The 24,135-nt window shown below is 40.9% G+C and overlaps 1 protein-coding gene across 3 annotated transcripts in view; it reads left to right on the top strand.

The window, feature by feature from the left end:
• The window catches only part of Shroom2 (shroom family member 2), a 119,321-nt gene extending 105,077 nt beyond the window's left edge, over nt 1–14,244 (top strand). For all 3 annotated transcript variants that reach the window (XM_075956724.1, XM_075956725.1, XM_075956726.1), the window contains 4 exons: nt 2,916–3,461; nt 4,453–4,615; nt 8,779–9,051; nt 11,427–14,244. In XM_075956724.1, coding sequence (XP_075812839.1) covers nt 2,916–3,461; nt 4,453–4,615; nt 8,779–9,051; nt 11,427–11,693 — 1,249 coding nt within the window. In that variant the 3' untranslated portion in view covers nt 11,694–14,244. The remainder of the gene's footprint in view (nt 1–2,915; nt 3,462–4,452; nt 4,616–8,778; nt 9,052–11,426) is intronic.
• Nucleotides 14,245–24,135: the final 9,891 nt, after the last annotated feature.

Genomic DNA, 24,135 nt, shown 5'->3' with positions numbered 1-24,135 from the left:
GTGCCAGAAAGTGTTACTGATGGTAGGGGAGTGAACTAATAAACAGTCTTACCCAGCTGTGAACTCTGGGAATTATAATAATGAATGTTGTGGAAGTAACTATTTTCTGATTGGATCTAAGACCTGCTCCACAAATTGGAACTTATGCCTGCTACTGTTAACAGTGCCGAGAACACATAGCTGGGTAGGTCAAAGACTCTAGGAGAGAACCAACTACTCTCATTCTGATGAGTGGGTATTGCATTAAATCTTCCCTTTTAAGTACTTGTCTTTATACTCATAGGTTGGTACATTTTAGCACTCATCAGAGAAGCTTCTTGTGCAATAGAAGACAATTAACATAGAGATCCATAACTCTTGCAGAGAATATGAAACCTCCAAGTTTTCATACCCTTGTAGCATAAATTCTAATTGGTCTTTATAGTAAAAACTTGGAGTCAGCTATGGGGGGAGGTGTGAAAGCTGAAGGATCAGAGAAGCAGAGTGGCCAGACACTAGAGAGTTCTTGTCCTATCAATGTTCAGGCTGAAGGGGAGATCCTGTCTCTACAAATCCTTACAATGAATGTTTCTTTGCCACACTTCAGAATGCAACTGAGTTCCTGTCTCCTCCCGCCTTCTATTCTTTTCTCCACCCAGGCATATCCTACCTCCCTAGTGCTGGGATTAAGGCATGTGACTACCAAGTACTGGGATTAAAGGTGTGAACCACCACCACCCAGCTCTGTTTCTCTTTGAGACTGGATCAATTTTGTGTAGCCAAGGGTAGCCTTGTACTCAGAGATCATCTGCCTCTGTCTCCCAAGTGTTGAGATTAAAGGTGTGTACCACCACTGCCTGGCCTCCATGGCTAACTAGTGGTTTAGGTCTGCACCCTGATCTTCAGGCAAGCTTTAATTGTTAGGTTACAAACAAAATATCACCACAATACCCTAAATGGGACATGATATCACACCTTCTCCCCGAGTTCAGAGATCATTGTGGAAGCGTGGCCGGGAAGCTTGTAAGAGGCAGAGGTAATGAATGACTACAGCGAAACTGTTTTCCAGACAGGACGGGGCAGCTGCACATATCAGCTCACAGTGGCTGTGACTGCATGTACAAGATTAAGCCAGACAAATCCCAGCATAGATGGAGGAGAGCTTCACAAAGTCCTACCCCCTGTTGAGAAGCTTTTGGCAAGCACATACTAACAACACTAAGTAGACTTGGAAGTTTTATTAAAAAAACAAAAAGCAACATGAAATTGGGAAGGAATAGTGGGGGGACTTGACGAAAGCATAAGCATGTATGAAATCCTCAAATAATAAAAAGCCATTTTAGAAAGGACATCATTGATGTTGTTATTACATCTCTGTCCTAGTGAGGGTTCTACTGCTGTGATAAGAACCATGACCAAAGGCAACTTGGGGAGGAAAGGATTTCTTTCACCTCACAATATCTAGGTCACCATTAGAAAAGTCAGAGCAGGAACTGAGGCAGAGACATGGAGGGACACTGCTTACTGGCTTGCTGCTCATTGCTTGCTCAGCCTGCTTTTTTATACAACCCAGGACCACCAGCCTCAGTGGGCTGGACCCTCCCACATAAAATATTTATCAAGAAAATACCTGCACAGACTTGCCTATAGGCCACTCTGATGGAGGCATTGTCCAATTGAGGTTCTGTCTTCCCAGAGGACTTTCTGTGTATGCCTCAGCTGTGCTTTATGTCTTAAATTAAGCATCTTTCAATTGGCAACATTGTTAGTAATCTACAGAGAAGCTATCCTTTTCTGGTAGTTTCTTCTTCAATGGAATCCAACAGCCCGAGTTGCTTAGAAACAACAGACGTGGCTTGCTTATGTTTCTGGAGAATGGAAGAGCAAGGTCAAAGTGTGGCAAATTCAGAAACGTGTTTATAGATGGCACTTTCTTGCTGTGTCTTCACATGGTAAAGGAGGCAGGAAGCTCTCCAACGTTCATTTGTAAAGACACTAATACCATTTAGAAGAGTCCATTTCCAACACACCACTTCTCTAAGGCTCTGTCTCCCAAGACCACACCTAGGGTATTAAATTTCAACCTGGGAAGCCAGATGTCATGGCACACGCCTTTAATTTCAGCATTGAGGAGGCAGAGGTGAATCTCTATGAGTTTGAGACCGGCATGGTCTTACATAGTGAGACCTGTCTTAAAATAAATCCTAGGAGTTTGGGTGCACATACATGTTCTTATCATAGCAGTAGGAAAAACAATAAGGTGACCTTTGTGATAGAGAAACTGTATACCATTTTCATACAGGCAGTTTCTGGTGCCTATAAGCATCTCAACTCATTAGAATTATACTGAACCACTGTAGGCTTCATAGTGAAACAAAGAGATTTAACAAATGGTTTTGATGTTTTTTATTGTTTTTTATTTTTTTCGAGACAGGGCTTCTCTGTAGCTTTGGAGCCTGTCCTGGAACTCGTTCTGTAGACCAGACTGGCCTCGAACTCACAGAGATCTGCCTGCCTCTGCCTCCCAAGTGCTGGGATTAAAGGTGTGTGCCACCACCACCCAGCACTGCATTTTTTTATTGCCCTCATAATAAAAACACAAAATCAAGGAGTGTGCTTGATTTTGCTCATGTGATTGAGCATTTGTCTTAAATCTCTGTGTTCAATGCCCAATTTCATAAGAAAACAAAAATGAATATTAAACAGGTTTTGTGTCATTCAGAACCTCTCCCTCCGATGCCTATAGGTGTGTGGCAGAGTTTGAGTTGAACTGCTAGACATTTAGAGGCCATATGAGGGGTTAAACGAGGACCATTTCCAACCTCTGCTTTGTCTTTCTGTTTGACTAGTTAACAGTGGGTCTTTGTGTTAGGATACCTCTGTGAATCGCGGGTGGAAACCTGTACATGTCAAGAAGACAGCCCTTGTCTTTACAGAATCGAGCGGGTTATGGACAACAACACCACAGTGAAAATGGTGCCCATAAAAATCGTGCACTCAGAAAGCCAGCCCGAAAAGGAGAGCCGCCAGAGTCTTGCGTGCCCAGCCGAGCTGCCCCCACTGCCCAGTGGGCTGGAGAGGGACCAGATCAAGACGTTGAGGACATCAGAGCAGTGTTACTCCCGCTTCTGTGTGTACACACGACAGGAGGTGGAAGCCCCTCATAGAGCCCGCCCTCCAGAGCCCCAGCCGCCCAGCACTCCAGCGCCTCCTGTCAGAGATAGCTGTTCCTCCCCTCCCTCACTTAACTACGGAAAGGCCAAGGAAAAGACCGTGGATGACTTGAAGTCTGAAGAATTAGCCAGGGAGATTGTGGGAAAAGACAAGTCCTTGGCTGACATCCTGGACCCTAGCGTGAAGATCAAGACCACCATGGATCTGATGGAAGGGATTTTCCCCAAAGATGAATCCCTCCTGGAGGAAGCTCAGCAGCGGAGGAAGCTGCTTCCCAAAGTCCCCTCACCCAGAGTCACAGAGGACCAGTAAGTAGATGGCATACACCTGCTTGTTTATCAGTCCCTATCTCCTAGGCTTAGAAGTAAAAGAAGGGATTTGGGGCATATTGATATTCATTATTGCTTCTCGGGGGAGGTGATGGTTTTCCTTGGGGTCCCCAGTACTTAGTGCTTTTTGGTAAGTCTTTAAATGTTCATACCTGGATTTGATTGCTTGGGGCTTAGCAGAGGCGAGATGATGCGCACTGGAGAATGGAACACTCCTGACATCTAGTGGAAGCATAGCAGAAACGACTAAAGATCTTACAGTGTAGGAGACAGCTCCCAGATACCGTCAGTGCTGACCCTGAGAAACCCTTTGTTGGCCTGAGGCCATCAGTCTGCTTCCTCAGTTGTGTGGCGTCTATCATCTCATCTCCATATTCAATATAAAGATCGCATGCCTGTCCATCTATTTGTTTGAAAAGTAGGGTCTTTCTATGAACTTCCGGCTCCCTTGAACTTGATTCTTCTACCTCAGCTTCCTCAATGCTAGGGTTATAGGAATATGCCACCTCATGTCCCTGTCTCCTTCCTACCCACTTCTTGATAATGTTGAACTAGAAACGCAGGTCTTCATACATATTAGGCAAGCTGTCATCACTGAGCTATAAGCCTTACTTATTTTGTCTTGTTTTGAGACAAGTTGCCTAGACTGGCTTTAAACTTCAAATCCTCCCGCCTTAGATTCCTGAGAGCTAGCATCTTTACGTGTATTTAATCTGTGTCTCTTTGGTCTTCCTGCCTCTCACCTACTTTTAAGTCCCATTCCAGAGCCTGCCTCTAATCTAAGGATGTTATATTGATAACATTTTCTTTCTTTAGAGATGTTTGTTTGTCTGTCTGTTTAAATTTCGGTTACCTAGGGGCCAAGGATGCATCTCAGAGGTAAAGTATTTACCTAGCGCATGAAAGGACTTGGATTTAATCCAAATCACTGCTGGGATGGGAAAAGCAATTTTTTTGCCTCTTCACCCAGGAAACAGGACACAGGCGTGCCAGGGGTCGTGTCCTTGGCCACCAATTCTACCTATTACAGCACATCGGCCCCCAAGGCAGAACTTCTTATCAAGATGAAGGACCTACAGGAGCCTGAGGAGTATTCAGGGGGTGACTTGGACCACGACCTGTCAGTTAAGAAGGTAAGAAGTACAAATCTGACCTCAACTCAGTAGCTTTAATTGAAAACTACCAAGGAGGCTGAGGCTAGAGAATCATTTAAAGCTGGGAGTTCTGGACCATTCTGGAAGGAATAAGGAGACCTTCCTCTATGCAGTCAAAATCCCCTACCTGCTGAGCGTAGAGATATATGCATGTTATTCCAACACTAAGAAGATTGAGGCAGGCCGGTGACGAGTTTGAATCAGTCTGCGCTGCACGGTAAGTTCAGCCTGATCTTCACAGTGAGATCCTTCCTCAAAAAAATTAAAATAAAAATAAACAACCCTTTCCTCAGAATTGTATGTTCTAGCCTTTCTACAAAGCCCTTGAAGATCCATCTGTAGGCAGACTGGAGAAAGGAGCCCTCTGTAAGGGACTTTGTGTTCTTATGGAATTATTTATGGCTACCACAAAAAAAAAAGAGACATGTCTAACATAGGCTTGGTGAACCTGACCCTCTACCTGCTTTTAGAAATAGGTTTTATTGAAATATAGCCACATTCATTTGCTTATATATTGACTGTCACTAATCATGGAACCTACAAGGAGTAAAATATATACACACTAGTCCCTCATGGGAAAAGTTTGCCAACCCTTGCTATACTACATCAGGTATTAGACAGTTGGATAGAGTGAATAGCTAGAAAGAGACAAATGCCTGTGATTGTAGAAACACAGAATAATGTCAGGCAGGCTCTTACCCTAGAACTGTGTCCTGTGTGATGGAAAGGTACAGGAGGTACGGATACCCTTGGGAGCTTGGTGGTCTTGGGGAGAAGCAGCATAAAGGCAGGGCTTCAGCTTCATGAACCAAGAAAGAAGGTTGGAAGTTAACTCAGGGCCATTGTATGCAGTCACGGCAAGGATACTGTTAGCTATTGCTCCTGACCCAGTGATTTGAAAGATAGCACAGATTGATCTTAATTATGTAAGAAATGTTAGGGAAGGGAGTATTATGACCTATTTATATAATAAAAATCCTTTCAGTGTAGAAAATGTTAACCTTCTGGGTTCTGGGAACCAAATATGATCTCTTAGGGACTTTGAATTAGAGCAATATACATTTTATTCTAGTCATGTGTCCATATTTTTAAAAACATCAGCATTTACAGTTTTTCTTCATGAAACAGAATTCATAGAATTTGAAGCATTTTGATTTAGTCTATGCTGTACATACATTTTTATTTTATGCCCTGGCAATGCTGAAGCATGCACAGGTAGCATATATGGCGGTTCTGTTGAACTTGTCCATATTGGGTTTCATGGTCTAAATTGATGAGGACGACTGACTGGGTCTCTTCCTCCTTCTTTCTAGTTAGGCTTTGTTATTTCTTAGCACAATGCATTTAGAAGTGCATATTTTGGCCAAGGACATAGCTTATTGGCAGAATGCTTGCTTACCTAGCATGTATTAGGTCCTAGATTCATTCTCTAGCTCCCTACCTTACAAAGTATGCCAAAATACCTTTAAAATCCAGGTGCGGTGACATGTACCTATAATCCTTGATTCAGGAGGAAGAAGGAAGGGGATTATCATAACCAGCTGGGATCCATAACCAGCTGGATACCAGCCAGAGCTATACAGCAAGTTCCTTTCTCAGAAATGCCACCCCCGAAAAACAATTTACAAAATAATTTTACCACCTTTGTCTATATAGTGCTCTATCTATTTGTTCTGAAGAGCACCAGGTACTGGAATACCGTGTCAAGAGGCCACTGCTTTGGGTCAGGGTGAATCACAGAGCGTGATGAGTTTTTTTACATTTTATTTATTTATTTTTGTGCACAGAATCATGTTTTGTAAATATCCGTGTTTTCTAATAGTCTTACTCAGCCTAGGGATTACATCCCACATGTTGAGAACCACTGCTTTAAATGACTTTTGTCAGTGATTAGATCATGCCCATTGTATCAGTCCTTCTATATAGTTCTACCACCCCCCAATAATTTATTTTTTCAAATTCTGAAACCACAGATGGATAAAACCATTAATTGGGTCAGAGCTCTAAGATCTAATTGCCTCTGGAATCATGGTATTCAGTATCTGTTAAATTTTTCTGAGAAGATAAGAACAAACCACCTATTTACCATAGATCAAGGGTATCAAGGTAATATTTTGGTTAGGGTTCTCTTCAGTATTGTCTTATTGAAAGAATTCTGTTAAGAGACAGACAGATGAAGCAAAAGGCTCCATAGCAAAACTAGGCAAAGCAAACATTGTGAAGATGAATTGGGTGGGCTTCCCAAAGCACCGAGTAGCCCATAGTTCTTAATTGTGAAATTTGAAAGGATTTTAATGACTATTTGTGAGGCAGGTGGCATATTCATGGAATAAAGCAACTCTTTTCGTTTCTGAAATCATGGTGCACCAGATTTCCTTTTTAAAGGGATAGTGTTTACCTGATCCTCTTAAAAAAGCTCCAAAAGGAAGGGTGTCGACCCTACTGCAAATGTTGATTTCAGATCGTTTGTGGATATAGACTCTTCGTTAGTTCACATGTGTAGGAGGATGCCCTGGCTCCTTCGTTTCTGACAAAGAGGAACAGCCTACCTGCAGCTTCAAAGAGACATAGTGGTTAAGACACATAACTTCAGTGGTCCTCAGGTGCCTCATTTCTAACTCCTTTCATAATGGGCATCAAAAAGATGGGTTTCATCCATATATAGCTTGGTGAATCAATGAGTTTACTAGATTTACTGCAAGGAGCATGAATGACCCCAAAACAATCACATCACTGGGAAAGTCTCACCCCGGCTTAAGTAACAATTTCCCTAAAGCTACATAGGTGGAGTCCTAGTCTACACACCATTTTGCCCCTCTCAAAGACACATGCATTGGGGGAGGTCTTACATGCTCATAGGAAATGTGCGAGAGAAAGTGGCTGGAATCTCAGGAAAGGGTCTAATGACCTTCCCTATTCTCTCTTCTGAGGAAGAGTTAACAAGCTGATCTTATTGGTGGTCTTTTTTGTTTTTGAGTAATGACAAGCCTGGGAGAAAGCTATATAGGTAGAGGCACTTTTACACAAGCCTGAAAATCTGAATTTGCTCCCCAGATCTCACAAGGTGTCAGAAGAGAACCAAGTCCTCAGTTTTCCTCTGACTTCTCCATGTGTGCCATGGCTCGCTTGTACGAGTCCTCAGTTTTCCTCTGACTTCTCCATGTGTGCCATGGCTCGTTTGTACTTGCATGCGTGAATGCACATGTGCGCATATATGCACACATACTAAATAAATAATTTTTAATAAAAACATGTGATAGCTGTTTTGCTCAAAGACAGGGATCAATAGCGCTGGATATAGACTCAAACTGTGTCTGTATGTAAATCTTTAATTTATATGCTTAAAATGACAGCAGTCAAGGTATCGAATAGATTCCGTGAATCCTTGCAGACACAGAGATCAGAATAGCATCTACTGTGAGTCAAGCTGAGGTAGCTCTAGCATTCCAGAACATTCACCAAATGAGAATTTGTTTTATTTAGCTTTTGTTTTTATGTTTGGAAATAGTATCTCATTATATAACCTGGGCCAGCCTGGAGTTCATCATCCTTGAGCCTTTGTCTCCCTGATGCTGAAATTAAAGACATAAAGCACCAGGCCTGGGTTCCTCTTTCATTTTTGGATTCATTCATGTATTTTTTGTGGTGCTGAGGTTGGAACCCAAAAACCACATGAATGTTATGCAAATACTTTATCACTGACTTATATATACACCAGCCCTGTTTTGTCTCTAATACATTTTATATATACATTTAATTTAATTTCTTTTAACATTTGTGTGTAAGCGTGCAAGTACATGTACATGTGTGCATGCAACAGCACATATATGGTGGTCAGAGTCCAACTGGTGGGAGCTGGTTCTCCTTTCACCAAGTGGGTTGTAGGATTAGAACTCAGGTCATCAGACCTTTATTTGCTGAGCTACCTCTTTGGCTCACACAAACAAGGAAGCTCATATTTAACCAGAAGGCCTTTTCCTCTCCCTGGTTTTATAAATCCCCCGTTATTTGATGGTTCAAAGACTAACATCCCCAATCTAGCTGAATTCTTCCCAGACTGTGTATGACTTGGCTATACTAACCTAGAACCCCAGCTTGGGATGATTCTAACTAATGTCCCAATGCTTCCCTGCGCCCTCCAGCAAGAGCTCATTGACAGCATCGGCCGCAAGCTGCAGGTACTGCGGGAAGCCCGAGAGAGCCTGCTGGAAGACATCCAAGCCAACAATGCCCTGGGAGAAGAGGTGGAAGCCATTGTGAAAGACGTCTGCAAACCCAATGAGTTTGACAAGTTCCGGATGTTTATTGGGGACCTAGACAAAGTGGTGAACCTCCTGCTGTCACTGTCAGGCCGCTTGGCCCGTGTGGAAAATGCCCTCAATAATCTGGACGACAGTCCTTCTCCTGGAGATCGGGTACTGGCAAACGTGTCTATGTGGGAAATGGGAAGTGGTGAGGATGCTTTAGAGTGACCATCCTTGGGGTGCTAGGAAAGTCAGCTCTTAGAAGCCTCATAAGGTCTGTGCATGGCATAAAGCATCACATGTATCCTCAGTTTTCTTGTACTCAGAAGAAGATAAATCCCTCACTTCCATAGGTTATGTTTCAGCCAAACATCTTTCTCTGTTCTTTGCATATTATGGAACTTTAAAATCAATCTCTTTGTTAATTAAATAGGTACTGGACTTTCGCAGGGAGGAGGGACATTACAGGCATATACCGTCACATGTATCCTCGGTTTTCTTGTACTCAGAAGAAGATAAATTTCTCACTTCCATAGGTTATGTTTCAGCCCAACATCTTTCTCTGTTCTTTGCATATTATGGAACTTCAAAATCAATCTTTTTATTAATGAAACACGTCTGGCTCTTTCCCACTGCTGTCTCAGTAGCTTTCAGGAATCCGTGTGATTTTCACAACTTGAGCAATATTTGTAGAACACATTAATCATGTCCACTTGTTTTCCATTTGGAGGATGTTGGCTTGACCTGCCCTCTTTCAGGGAAAGTATCTCATCTCTTTGTCTCAGGCCTGACAAGGCAAGATGTACTCTAAAGTTTCTATGGTCATGGGAATCCCAAAGAGTTTCCGGTTCAGGCCACATTGTGTAAGAGATAACAGCCCCTCTTTCCTGAGCTCCTGCCATGTGAAGACAATGAGTGCGTTCATCTCTTCCTTTCTTCACTTCCTTCATCTTAGACTTGGTAGGGTTTCTATTGGACGTGGATATTCTATAAACTAAAAGCAATGATGGTAAGTTTTGTGTGTCAGACATTATTTGAAGCAAGACACTGTAAGGAGTGAAGGGCTGTTCCACACATACTTCCCAGCAGCTTTTGCTCTGGGTCTTGCTTTACTGGCCTTTTTTTTTGTCTTTGTACCGCCTTCTGTTGAAGAATTTCATCCTGCCCTAGAATCAATCAATCTCTCTCTCTCTCTGTCTCTGTCTCTCTCTGTGTGTTCCCCTGTTTTTCTCCCTCTCTTCTCTCTCTCTCTGTCTCTCTCTCTGTGTGTGTTCCCGTCTTTCTCCCTCTCTTCTCCTCTCTCTCTCTCTCTCTCTCTCTCTCTCTCTCTCTCTCTCTCTCTCTCTCTCTGTGTGTGTGTTCCCCTGTCTTTCTCCCTCTCTTCTCTCTCTTCTCTCTCTCTCTCTCTCTCTCTCTCTCTCTCTCTCTCTCTCTCTCTCTCTCTCTCTGTGTGTGTGTTCCACTGTCTTTCTCCCTCTCTTCTCTCTCTTCTCTTCTCTTCTCTCTCTCTCTCTCTCTCTCTCTCTCTCTCTCTCTCTCTCTCTCTCTCTCTCTCTCTCTCTCTGTGTGTGTGTGTGTGTGTTCCCCTGTCTTTCTCCCTCTCCTCTTTTCTTCCTCCCCTCCCTTCCCCTCTCCTCATAGTGTTGACTCTGCAAGCTTGGAGTTGGAGAGGGCCAAGAAAAATAGAGAAGGGGAATTGTTGGGGGAAGGGACGTTAAATTGCTACATCAATTGTAGTGTAAGAAAGATAAACTCCCCCTCGCCTCTTCCCTCCCCTCCTCTCCCCTTGCTTCCTCTCTTCTTCTCTCCCCTCCTCTCCTCTCCCTCTTCATGCTATAGCCCAATCCTATATTCTTTCTTTTTTTTTTTTTTGGTTTTTCGAGACAGGGTTTCTCTGTAGCTTTGGTGCCAATCCCAGAACTAGCTCTTGTAGACCAGGCTGGCCTCGAACTCCCAGAGATCCGCCTGCCTCTGCCTCCCGAGTACTGGGATTAAAGGCGTGCGCCACCACCGCCCGGCTATTCTTTCTATTTTGAGGCCAGGTGTCAGTAATTTGTCTGGGCTGGATTGGAATTTACTTCACAGCTAAGACATACCTTCACTTATGAGCTTTCTGCCCCAGTCTTCTGAGTAGATGAGATTATAGGCCTGTGCCACTGGGCTCAACTTAATTATAGTATTTCCCTTTTTCAATTTTGGGACAAACAGGATTCCCAAGTCCTTTGTCTCTTTGAAGCATGTCAGAACTCTGTAACTGCTGGTCCTTGATTTTAAGGCAAATGGAAGAGAAGGCACAGACAAAGAGGAAATCCAGAGGGGCCTAAGAGTGACTTCAGGAAGGGTGAGGAAAGGAGGAGTTGTAGAGAAGCTGGCCATAGTTAAAAGCACATGTAGACTACATTCTGGTCATTTCTATGGGGATCCCATGTGACTTCAAGGATTCCATCAGACTGGTTTCCAAAAGCTGCAGGGCTTTTAAAGAATTGGCCAGAGTCTTTGCTTTAGCCCTGCCTCAACAGGACTTTCTGTCTCCCTCCCCTCAACAGCAGTCACTGTTGGAGAAACAGAGGATCCTAACCCAGCAGCATGAGGATGCCAAGGAGCTTAAAGAGAACCTGGACCGTCGTGAGCGCATTGTGTTTGATATCCTGGCCAACTACCTCAGTGAGGAGAACCTGGCTGACTATGAACACTTCGTGAAGATGAAGTCAGCCCTCATCATTGAGCAACGAGAGCTGGAAGATAAAATCCACCTGGGTGAAGAGCAGCTCAAGTGCTTGTTTGACAGCCTACAGCCTGAGAGAAGCAAGTAAGAGACCTGTCCCTGCAGAAGTTGGACACTGGAGCCTTGGAAATTAATGCCTGGGAGTACAAGAGTGAATCCAAGCCTATTTGCCCATCTCTGGAGAGACACACTCTGGAGCCACAAGACTAGTAAAAAAGCAATAATGTCCTATTAGTATGTGATGATTGATTTATGTTTTTCATTTCTATTGGTTTGTTGAGCAGAGTTTCATATTACATGTGACTTCACAGAATGCCAGCCTTTACTGGTCAGCAGGGACCCCTAGAATGTCCAATGGCTGGGCCCACAATACATGCAAGCACTCCTTTGCAGCACTGACACCATTGTTCCTCCCTTGTGTAGATGCCAAATACATCCCTATGGTACATGAGAGGAAAGACCCTTGTGATTTAGCCAGGCCTCGGCTGCTGTGTGTTCTGTTTTTCATTTAATAATGTGAGCATTCATTGGTTTATCATCGTGACATTCTCTGATCCAGTAAAAATCAGTGATGATGATAATTTATTGATATGTGGGAAACATGAACAGTTTTCTAGTGATTAAAAACCAACTATGAAATGAACAACCTACATATTGGACACATTCATTCCAAGAATAAAATTATCATATAACTTTGTATGCATGCTTTGAAATACCCAAACAAGCAGAAGCTAAGTGTCCTTCTTGTCACATCTTAAATAATTTCTAACCAAGTGACATTATTTGGTCAAAAGTGTGTCTACCTGTAATGTTATTGCTTGTTTTTTATTTTCTGAGACCAATGGAATATTTTGAAGTTTTCTCCCCCAAAACACTACTTTGTGTATGCAATCCTTAATGATAATTGGTGGTTTGTCTCTTTTTACGTTTCTGTCTGTTACCATGAGCCACATACCATGTACCTTAAGACTTAAGATTCCGTCTTCTTATTTGTCAGAGGTCCTATGGAGTGATTAGTACTTACATTTGAAATCAAGTTTCAAGATTCCTTGTCCTTAACAGTTGAAATGGAAAGATGGATAAATGGAGTGTTACTCATTAAAGCAACACTGTCATTCTATTGGTTTCCAGTTAACAGGACAGGGATTAGGAAAAAGTATTTGTAAATCATGTGTCTGATTTGTTCCTTATTTTATTTTTATTATTATTTGTTTTGGAAGAGTCTCACATAACCTGGATTGGCCTTAGTCTCCCTATGTAGTCCTGATGACCTTGAACTCCTGATCCTCCTGCCTCCACTTCCTGAGTTCTAAGTTTACTAGCATACCCCACTTCCATGGCTTTATACATCTGATAAAAGATTTATATAAAGAATTCCCAATACCCAATAGTAGAAAACAAATCATTTGGAAAAAGTGGGCAAAAGACTTGACTAGACACTTCACCAAAGAGAATGTATGTATGGCAGATAAACACATGAAAAATGTTCAGGCACCAATGGCGTGTATAACTTGCGTTAAATGTGTGTAGGTTTGGTGTAGTTCCAGAGATGTTTATGTAACTAAATGCATGGTGAAAGATGAGCAAGTCCCTCTAGTGACTTGATGTTTAGGCATCACTAATCTTTGTTCTATCAAGGGATTATTTAATTCTTGTTTTCCCTCGAGATTGCAGCAGATGCAAAGATTTCCCTTTTGCCAATAACCACACCCTTTCCAGAATACACATGCACACTTAGATCCATGTGTATATGCATGAGCTCACACTCCCATACACAGTTGTCTTAAAGGACCAGAATCCATGCTTCCTGAGCCAGAGGAACAGAGGTTGACACTGTACAATTGAGTCGAGGTAGGCAAGCTTCTGTACTGCAGAGCACAGATGGCCTTGTTGACAATCTATCGCTCGTCGGCTGGAAGAAAACCTTTGCAAACGTATTGAATCCTATTAAACAAAGCTACTTCTACCTTTTGAAGTCCCTGATTTGTCACTGCAGCGTCCTCTTTCCACTTGGTCAGTCCTTGCTGTGAATGTGGGTCATGTCAGAAAATGTAATGCTGACTGTCCACACACTTTTCAAGGAATTGCAGACTGTTTTGCTTTTAATTTACACCAGGCTATTTACCTGTGGTTCTTTATCCCCAAATACAGTGTTGTGAAAATTTGATATGTGTGTAAACTGTGAATAGTGGAATTTTGTTTGTCTGTAACCTGGCTTTTCGTGTTGTTCCAAGATTGTTATGGAAAACAATATGTAGTGCTCTAGCATGCTTGTACTAAAATATATAGCAATTATGACATTCTTGTCCATTCCCTGCTTGCCTGTTCCATGTCTGATTAGCAGGGATCTAAGATTTCCAGAGAGTTCATGTACATATGTCTGTGACTATTGATACTATTGCATAAGAAACAATCTGGTGCTAATGGTTTGTCCTTGGCATGCATAGGCGTGGGTACAGTTGTGGAACTCTCTGTATACACACTGACCTTGCTTGTGGTCGGTTTTTGTGGCTTTACCCTGAACTCTGCCCTGGAAAAAAAAATGCACAATTGTGCTTGATGCTTACCACTTGTCAACAGATCCTCTTGCTTGACTTTAACCAATAAATAAATAATTTCTCTTCAGATGAAAGAAAAAATGTCTTTATTTTCTATATTATAGCTTGCATAAAAATAAAAATACCAGTGATAGGCATGTAGTCCAAGGGAAAGGGTATGAACATAGTGCTGTGTTCAAATACCAGCAGTATCATCCACCAAAAAAAAAATCCTAAAACAAACACAGTAGCAAGCATCTGTAAGCCCAATCCTTGGTGGAGTGGCAAGTGGCTGGACCCACAGCATAGTGTTCCTTATGTATACAGGTGCCAAACACATCCCTAATTGGCATGGTAGGCAAGATTCTTGTGATTTAGCTAGGTGCGGGCTGGTGTGTATTTTGTCTTTGTAGGTCAACAGTATGGCCATTCAATCATATTTGTCATAATTCTTTGGCCTAACTAAAAATCAGTGGTGATAATTAATGTGTGCTAACATGAATGGTTTCCTGGTGGTTAAAAACCAATTGAACAACATGTATGTTGAGTGTATTCAATGAGATATTAACATCTTAAGTGCATTAGTATACCTACAACAACTCTTTTTTTAATTCATGACATTGTCCTTTATACTACTACTTTCTGAGCAGCCTTTCTGATCTGTTTAGTCCCCATCATGGCCATGACCTACCCATTCTACCAATCTCTTGCAATCTGGCTTAAATACACCTTTCTCTCTCACCTTACTCGGCACATGAAGCTAGAAACATGGGGTTCTTTGGGTGGTTATAGCAGAAGGGCATAGGTTTTCTGCTGAATATGATGTCTTCTGAGCATTAAGTACCTTGTCTGGTGTAAATTTTTGTCTGAGCAGAGTGTTATCCCCCACCTGGCTCATCTTAGGACCTCAGAAGCAGCCTTTCACTTTATTTCATTCTTGTCAAGCCTGGTTGTCTAGCTTGCCTGATACTCTGGGTAACAAAGGCTTCCAGGTGAGAATGCATCTAGCCCACACTTCTATGACTTAAATTTCCGTTTTCAACCACAAGTTTGATGCTTTCCATGTAGCCATTTGTTGTCAATCCTATAATGGGACAGGCATTTCCGACTATCTTAGAAGAAACATATACACTGTTATTTACACTCAACTACACTCTTAACTTTTCTAACCATCTGCTGCTTATATTAGCAGACCTGGTTGTTTGGTGTTTTGTTTTTGGTTTGGATTTTGTGTGTGTTTTGTTTTGGTCAACTTGAGTCAAGCTAGAATTATCTGGGAAGAGGAATCTCAAGTTGAGCTGCCACCAGGTGGTCTGTAGGCAAGTCTATAGGACATTTTTCTATTTGATGATGTGGGAGGGTCCAGCCCAATGCGGGGTGATGCCACCCTTGGGCAGGTTGTCCTGAGTTCTCTAAGAAAGCAATCTGAGGAAACTAATAAGCAGCACCTCTCCCTGGTTCTCCTTCAGTTCCTGCTCTGACCTCCCTGGATGATAAACTACAATTGTAAATAAAAATAAACCTTTTCCAACGTACTTTTGATCATGGCATTTTACCATAACAATAGAAATCTTTAAGAGGCCTTCCTTTCAAAAATAGTTTTTGTTTTTTTTTTTTGTCCATGCTTTATGATAGATGCTTGTAATCCAAGTTACTCTGCAGGCTGAGAAGAATTACAAAATTAAGGCCTCTTTGGGCTAGCTTAGTAGAGTTCTTTCCTAGCATGAACGGGAACCTAGCTTCAATTTGCAAAAACAGACAAAAATAATTTGTTCATGATTAATCAGCCAAAAAAGGATGGTTATAAATTTGTTCCTTAGAGGGACTGCCCAAGCATAAAGGAGGGATTTCTATTATCAGTCTACAGTAGCCTCTTACCCTCTTTGTCCAGGGTAGTTCCTTTAGGAATTTCACAACCTTCAATGCTTTCCTATCTCACCCTTCATTCTCCTGCATCCAAATCTACCATTGTGATCTTGCAGTTCAAGGCCAGTCTTAGACATGTGTTAGTATCCCTTCTCCTCATTTCTAACACTTAGACACTTGGAAGAAATATCAAAAAACTTCCCATGTCCTTGTGGCTTCCTCTGTTCATCTTCTTCCCTGTAGCATGTGTTAGTTATGACTCACGGGGCCTATCTCATCCTCTCTGCTTGGCACCTGAAAATGTTTCTTTCCAGAGCACAAGTTCCTTGATTTGAGATATGTAAGTTGTTAAGTCTGTTCAGCTTTGCACTTTGATATTCTTTTATGTGTATGGGTAGTGTTTACCTTTTATGTATGTCTGTGCACCACATGCAAGCCTACTACCCACAGAAACCAGAAGAGGGTGTTCCATGCCCTGGAACTGGAGTTACAGACCGTTGTGAGCTACCTTATGGGTGTTGGGAATTAAACATGAGTCTTTTAGAAGAGCAGTTTCTAACTTCTGAGTCATCTTTCCAATCCCAACATGCTATGCTGTGGGAACCTCTTCCGCCAAATAGCCTTTAAGATTTCAGCCCACTTGGGTGTGGTCTCTTATACTATAAATGTAGCCATAAAGTTTGCACACTCTCAGCTGCTGGATTCAGTTCCTGTTCCCCATTAGTGCAGAGGTCTGTGATCTGTGCATCTGCCCCTGAATAAAGAACCCTTTATTATACTCAATTCAGAATTAGTGTGGGTTACATTATAGTGTCCATCTGTTGCCCACATGAATCCCAACTCCACACCTACCAGGATAGCCCCAAAAGGTCTGTGACCCAGAAGGTCTCCCAACACTACCCGCCTGGCTTGATTTCACCTACTAAGAGGTTTTAGGGAAAAAAAAAAACCTTGGTGGCTTGGCAATTTCCTGGGATTGCTCATGCTTCCCCACCCCTGCTGGATTCTCTGCAATGTGGTGACTTGTGCAGCTTTCGGTTTGTGTTCCTTGCTCATGAGCTATGGCCTGGATAGTCTGGCCATCAAAAAACTCTATGTACATAATAGATTTAATTGCTCTAAATTAACATTAATTTGAAAGACAAAATACAATCCTTGTCAAAGGGTGAGGAGAAATTATTGGAAAGAATTCATACTGTTGAATTTGAAAATCAAAATCTGTTAAAAATCTTGTTGATTTTCTCCAGGAACCTGCTTTTTGTTTCATTGATTCTTTGGATTGTTTTCTGTGTTTCTATTTTGTTGATTTCAGCCCTCAGTTTGATTATTTCCAGTTTTCTACTCCTCCTAGGTGAGTCTGCTTCTTTTTTTTTCTAGAGCTTTCAGGTGGGCTGTTAAGTCTCCAATGTGAGCTTTCTCTGTTTTCTTTAAGTGGGCACTTAGTGCTATGAACTTTCCTCTTAGGACTGCTTTCATAGTGTCCCATAAGTTTGAGTATGTTGTTTCTTTATATTCCTTGAATTCCAGGAAGACTTTAATTTCTTTCTTTATTTCTTCCTTAATCCAGGTATGGTTCAGTAGTTGGCTGTTCAGTTTCCATGACTTTGTAGGCTTTCGGGGGGCAGCATTTTTGTTGAATTCTAACTTTAATCCATGGTGATCTGATAAGACACAGGTGGTTACTAATATTTGTTTGTAACTGTGGATGTTTGCTTTGTTACCGACTATGTGGTCGATTTTTGAGAAGGTTCCATGAGCTGCAGAGAAGAAGGTGTATTCTTTCCTATTTGGGTGGAATGTTCTATAGATGTCTGTTAAGTCCATTTGCTTCATTACCTCCATTAATTCTCTTATTTCTCTGTTAGGTTTCTGTCTGATTGACCTGTCCATTGGTGAGAGAGGAGTGTTGAAGTCTCCTACTATTAGTGTGTGCGGTTTGATGGCTGCCTTGAGTTTTAGTAATGTTTCTTTTATGTACGTGGGTGCTTTTATATTAGGGGCATAGATGTTCAGGATTGAGACTTCATCCTAATGAACTGTTCCTGTTATGAGTATAAAATACCCCTCTCCATCTCTTCTGATTGATTTAAGTTTGAAGTTAACTTTGTTAGAGATTAGTATGGCCACACCTGCTTGTTTCTTAAGTCCATTTGCTTGATAGGCCGTTTCCCAACCCTTTACTCTGAGTAGGTGCCTGTCTTTGTGGTTGTGGTGTGTTTCTTGTAAACATCAGAATGTTGGATCCTGTTTTCTTATCCAATCTCTTAGCCTGTGCCTTTTTATAGGTGAGTTGAGTCCATTGACATTAAGTGATATTAATGACCAATGGTTGTTAACTCTGGTCACTTTTTTAGTCATAGAGTTTGTGTGTTTCCCTTCTTTGAGTTGTATTGGTGAAGGGTCTCTAGATGTCTGAGTTATTTGGTCATTGTTGGACTCCTTGGTTAGTGATTTTCCTTCTATTACTTTCTGTATGGCTGGATTTGTGGTTGCGTATTGTTTAAATTTGTTTTTATCCTGGAAAATTTTATTTTCTCCATTTATAGTGAACGAAAGCTTGGCTGGGTATAGTAGTCTGGGCTTGCATCCATGGTCTCTCAGTTTCTGAAGTACATCTATCCAGGACCTTCTGGCTTTCATGGTTTCCATGGAGAAGTCAGGTGTAAGTCTGATAGGTTTACCTTTATAAGTGACTTGGCCTTTTTCCTTTGCAGCTCTTAAAATTCTTTCCTTATTCTGTATGCTTTGTGTTTTGATTATTATATGGCGAGGGGATGTTTTTTTTTTGATCCAGCCTATTCGGTGTTCTGTATGCTTCTTGAACCTTCATATCTTTCTTTAGGTTGGGAAAGTTTTCTTCTATAATTTTATTAAATATATTTTCTGGACCATTGAGCTGCACTTCTTCTCCTTCTTCTACTACTATTATTCTTAGGTTTGGTCTTTTTATTTTGTCCCAGATTTCCTGAATGTTTTGTGATGAGAGTTTGTTGGACTTGCTGTTTTCTTTGATCAGTGTGGTTATTTTCTCTATGGTATCTTCAGAATCTGAGATTCTTTCTTCTAACTCTTGTATTCTGTTGGTTATGCTTGTTTCTGTAGACTCTGTTTGTTTACTTAAATTTTCCAGTCCAAAGAGCAGTCAGGGTTCCCTGCCCTGTGGTAAGTCCAAGGTCCTTCGCCCTCTGTCCATATCTAGTAAGGTGAACATCCAAACTGGCTAGGCTCCCACAAAGCCAGCACATGCTGTAGGATCAAAACCCCATGCCATTGTCCTTGGCTTCTCATCAGCCCTCATTGTTCGCCATGTTCAGAGAGTCCAGTTTTATTCCATGCTTTTTCAGTCACAGTCCAGCTGGCCTTGGTGAGCTCCCAATAGATCAGCCCCACTGTCTCAGTGGGTGGGTGCACCCCTAGTGGTCCCGACTTCTTTGCTCATGTTCTCCCTCCTTCTGCTCCTCATTGGGACCTTGGGAGCTCAGTCCAGTGCTCCAGTGTGGGTCTCTGTCTCTATCTCCATCCATCACCAGATGAAGGTTCTATGGTGATATGCAAGATATTCGGCAGTATTGCTATAGGATAGGGTCATTTCAGGTTCCCTCTCCTCAGCTGCCCTAGGAACTAACTGGGGACATCGCCTTGGGCTCCTGGGAGCCACTCTAGGTTCAAGTCTCTTGCCAACCCTAAAGTGGCTCCCTTAACTAAGAATTGTGCTTCCGTACTCCCCTATCCAACCTTCCTTTATCCCAATCCTCCTTTTTCCCCAAGTTCCCCCCCATCCTCCCCTTCTCCCTTTTCTCTCCCCATCTCCCCTTACCCCCATCCTACCCCACCCCCAAGATCCAAATTTTCTCCCCAGCAATTTTGTCTACTTCCCCTAGCCAAGAGGATAACTATATGTTTTTCCTTGGGTTCACCTTCTTACTTAGCTTCTTTAGGTTCACCAATTGTAGACTCTGTGACCCTTATTTATGGCTAGAAACCAATTAAGAGTGAGTACATCCCATGCTCATCTTTTGCATCTGGGTTACCTCACTCAGGATATTGTTTTCTATTTCCATCCATTTGCATGCAAAATTCGAGAAGTCATTGTTTTTTACCGCAGCGTAGTACTCTAATGTGTATATATTCCATACTTTCTTCATCCACTCTTCCATTGAAGGGCATCTAGGTTGTTTCCAGCTTCTGGCTAATACAAATAATACTGCTATGAACATAGTTTTTATTACATTTCTTTTGTTCAATCCTAAATTTTATTTCATTTTCATTTATTTTAAATAATATGTTTATTTTATATAAAAATCACAGATCACTTTCCATACTTTTCTTCTGATCCCTTCATATACCCTTTAATTTCAACCCCAACCACCCTTCAGGGAGGGAAAGGCCTTCCATGGGGATTCAATAATTTTGTTACGTCACATGAGATAGGATCAACTGTAACCAGGATACAGTAAGATATATGAATATGAATATGATGGGTTAACTACATTTCAAACAATGATTCTAAAAAAAAAATTGTCCCAGTATTACTTCTTGGTGTTAGAAACTTTCTTGCTTGGTGTGGATATTTGGCATCTGGTTCTGGCAGTGGATATGTGTCATAAAAGAGAAGAGTGCTTTTTCTCAGTATAAGGATTTGCTGAAGGAGTGATTTTTGAGTTGTGATCAATTGGTGTTTTCATATTTCATATTATTTTATTCTTATTGACTTTATTGAGGTAAACGTTTTTCTATGCTTGCCTCCTGGCCTCTCCCCTCCCCTTCAACCCTCCCCCAAAGTCCCAATGCTCACAATTGACTCCAGAGATCTTGTCTTTTTCTACTTCCCATGTAGATTAGATTTATGTATGTATCTCTTAGGTTATTCCTTGTTGTCTGGGTTCTCAGGTATTATGATTTGTAGGCTGGTTTCCTTTGCTTTATGTTTCAAAACCACTTATGAGTGAGTACATACGATAATTGTATTTTGGTATCTGGGTTACCTCACTCATGATGTTTTCTAGCTGCATCCATTTGCCTGAAAATTTCAGGATGTCATTATTTTTTTTCTGCTGTGTAGTACTCCACTGTGTAAATGTACTACATTTTCCTTATCTATTATTTGGTTGAGGGGCATCTAGGTTCTTTCCAGATTCTGGCTATGACAAAAATTTGGGTTTAAACCAGTGAAATAAGAAGAGATCTGTTTCCATCTTTTAATTTCTTGGTGGCTAACCTAAACAACATGCATCTTGAAATACCTGACTCACTTTTACTACTGTGGCAGTTTTTTCAAGTTGGATAAAAACCCATGTAGAAATATCAGGGTCAAAACTCATAAAACTTTCCAGTCATAATATGGTAAAACATGTCAGTACTCCTTGTTAAGATATGGTAAAATCAAGGTGGAATAATTGGTAGCTTAAAGTCTACATATTACATATAAAAATCTGACTTAAGAAATGCCATAAAATAATGATGGAATATGCATTCTGTGTTTGCCTCCTAGAGATGAATCTATGCATGGAAAGTTGAAGGAGAAATTTCAGAGTGATTTTTGCAATTAGTAAATGTAGAACAACACATTTACTAAAATAACTTTCCAAATATTAAGACAGACAAACATAATTATAAAGAGGAGGCCATCTACAGATAGAAATTTCATCAGAGCCCTGGTTAACACAGGCTATAATCATTGGAGCAGTTCGGACAGTCATCTATTCTCGGCAGCAGAGTTTTCTATTTTTCTGTGATAGTTGCTAACACCTTTACTGGCAACCATGTGTAGAGCAACTTATAAGACAATCGGAAAACATAGCTTGATCTTGATGAGAATTCTGAGAGGGTTGAAACACAGGAATTAGCAAACGTGTTACCATTTAAATTTAAGGGTACGGAATAAAACAAAGGAATACGACTGGTGCTTTCTTCATTCTGGGGATGTGAAATATAGAAGAAAAGATCTAGATCTTAATGTTCCTTAATCTATTATAAGGCTATAGTAACACCTTCACATATATGTGGTTTCCTGTTTCATAGTCAGTAGCTATGGAGTAGAAGAAGAAATGATAATAGTATTATCAAACTAATTTATGTCATTAGTATAAATTAAATTAGGCTAAATGTGGAAAATGTAGGTGCTTGGGGTTGCTTTAGAATATGGAGATGTATTAGATTTGGACAGACTTTGAGATCCTAACTGTTGCCTCCAAATGCCAATGAGATTCTTACTGCTCATATAAAAGTGCAAAGAAGCAAGGAGTTATTGAAATGTAGTGTTTTCTTTGTGATTTTAGTCTCAGGTATAAGTCTACTGTATAAGTATTCTTCAGTGGCAGAATAGGTGTCAATCGATTTTCCAAAGGAGGCTTTGATCAAATTCATGATCAATCACTTAGCAACTGACACTCTTTTCCAAGTCATGGTTACCTCATCTCACTGAATACAGTGTGTGGAAGAGATTATCAAAGAGTTGGTACACATCCAGAATTAAAACTCTAAACAAAAATATTAAAGGCCTGAATCATATCCCACAAATGGTGAGTTTTCCATTGCTACCTCGTTCAGCAATGTTTCATTAATTGTTATCACTCAGATGGAATAGAATCTTGTCAGGTGGGTGCCAAAGGATACCAAAATGTCACACTTCACAGAAAAAACTGACACCAGAGATTTTTGGGTTGGATTAAATCAGGAAGGTGGTTATGTTCAGGCAAGAAACAATATAGACCAGAGAGGAAGATTAGGTTTGTATAGATTTTCATGGGAGGGGCTGTAACTTTTCAGGGTGCATTTTTCCTGGGTATATATTAGTTATATTTCTATTTCAAAGTTTGGGCTTTTACCTACCTCAGGAGAACAGTGGCTAGAATGGGCCTGTCTTCTGTCTTTAGAACAGTTAGACTGTTTTATTGCTAAAACCTTTCAAATGTAGGTCCTTAGGAAGGGTTCATGGGTACAAGTATATCTAGGGAATTAGAGGTTTACAGCCATTAATTTACACTAAACATAGATTAATGTGTGAGATATTTCCTTCTGATGAGGCAGCTACCCAAATTTATTCTTTTTGGTGTCCTCTAAAACCTCAATATATACTGCATATTATAGCCTAGATCTATAACAATGAAGTGTTCCTCAAAATGTTCCTCTTGTAAAAATTTTTGAGATTGGAATCTGATTGATGTTTCTTCTTTGCTTTACAATCTAGAATACCTTCATTTATCTCTGATAGTTTCCTGTACTCTAACAAAACGTACCATCAGGCAGTATAAACACGTTTATAATACATAAACAACAATTTAAAAATCTAACAATAGATATACCAGTATTTATGTGGGAAAAAACAGCAGGTCTCTACCCAACAATAAGATGTATAAACCTATAGAAGGTTAGGGATATAAGGATCATATCTAAATATAACAAAAGCAATATACAGCAAGCCGACAGCTAACACCAAATTAAATGGAGAGAAACTCTAAGCGATTCCACTTAAATCAGGAACAAGACAAGGCTGTCTGCTCTCTCCATAACTCTTCAACATAGTTTTTGAAGTTTTAGCAATAACATAAGGAGATCAAGGAGATTCTAATTAGGAAGGAAGAAGTTAAACTTTCGTTATTTGCAGATGATATGGTAGTGAAATAAGTGACTCAAAAACTATATCAGAAAACCCCTGCAGCTGATAAATAGCTGCAGTAATGTGGCAGGATACAAGATCAACTTTAAAAAATCAGTAGCCGGGGCTTGAGAGATGGCTCAGAGGTTAAGAGCATTGCCTGCTCTTCTAAAGGTCCTGAATTCAATTCCCTGCAACCACATGGTGGCTCACAGCCATCTGTAATGGGGTCTGGTGCCCTTTTCTGACATGCAGGCATACACACAGACAGAATATTGTATACATAATAAATAAGTATTAAAAATATCAATAGCCCACCTATATGCAAAGGAGAAAGAAGCTGAGAGAGAAATCAGAGTAACATCACCTTGCACAATAACCACAAATCACGTAAAATATCTGTGGGTAACAGTCCCAAAGGACATAAAAGATGTATTTCACAAGAACTTTAAGTCTTTGAAGAAAGAAATTGAAGAAGATACCAGAAAATGAGAATTCCCATGCTCTTGGATAGAAAGGATCATCATAGT

Source organism: Microtus pennsylvanicus, chromosome X (genome assembly GCF_037038515.1).
Source record: "Microtus pennsylvanicus isolate mMicPen1 chromosome X, mMicPen1.hap1, whole genome shotgun sequence".
NCBI lineage: Eukaryota > Metazoa > Chordata > Mammalia > Rodentia > Cricetidae > Microtus > Microtus pennsylvanicus.
This window is presented reverse-complemented; position numbering and strand designations above follow the sequence as displayed.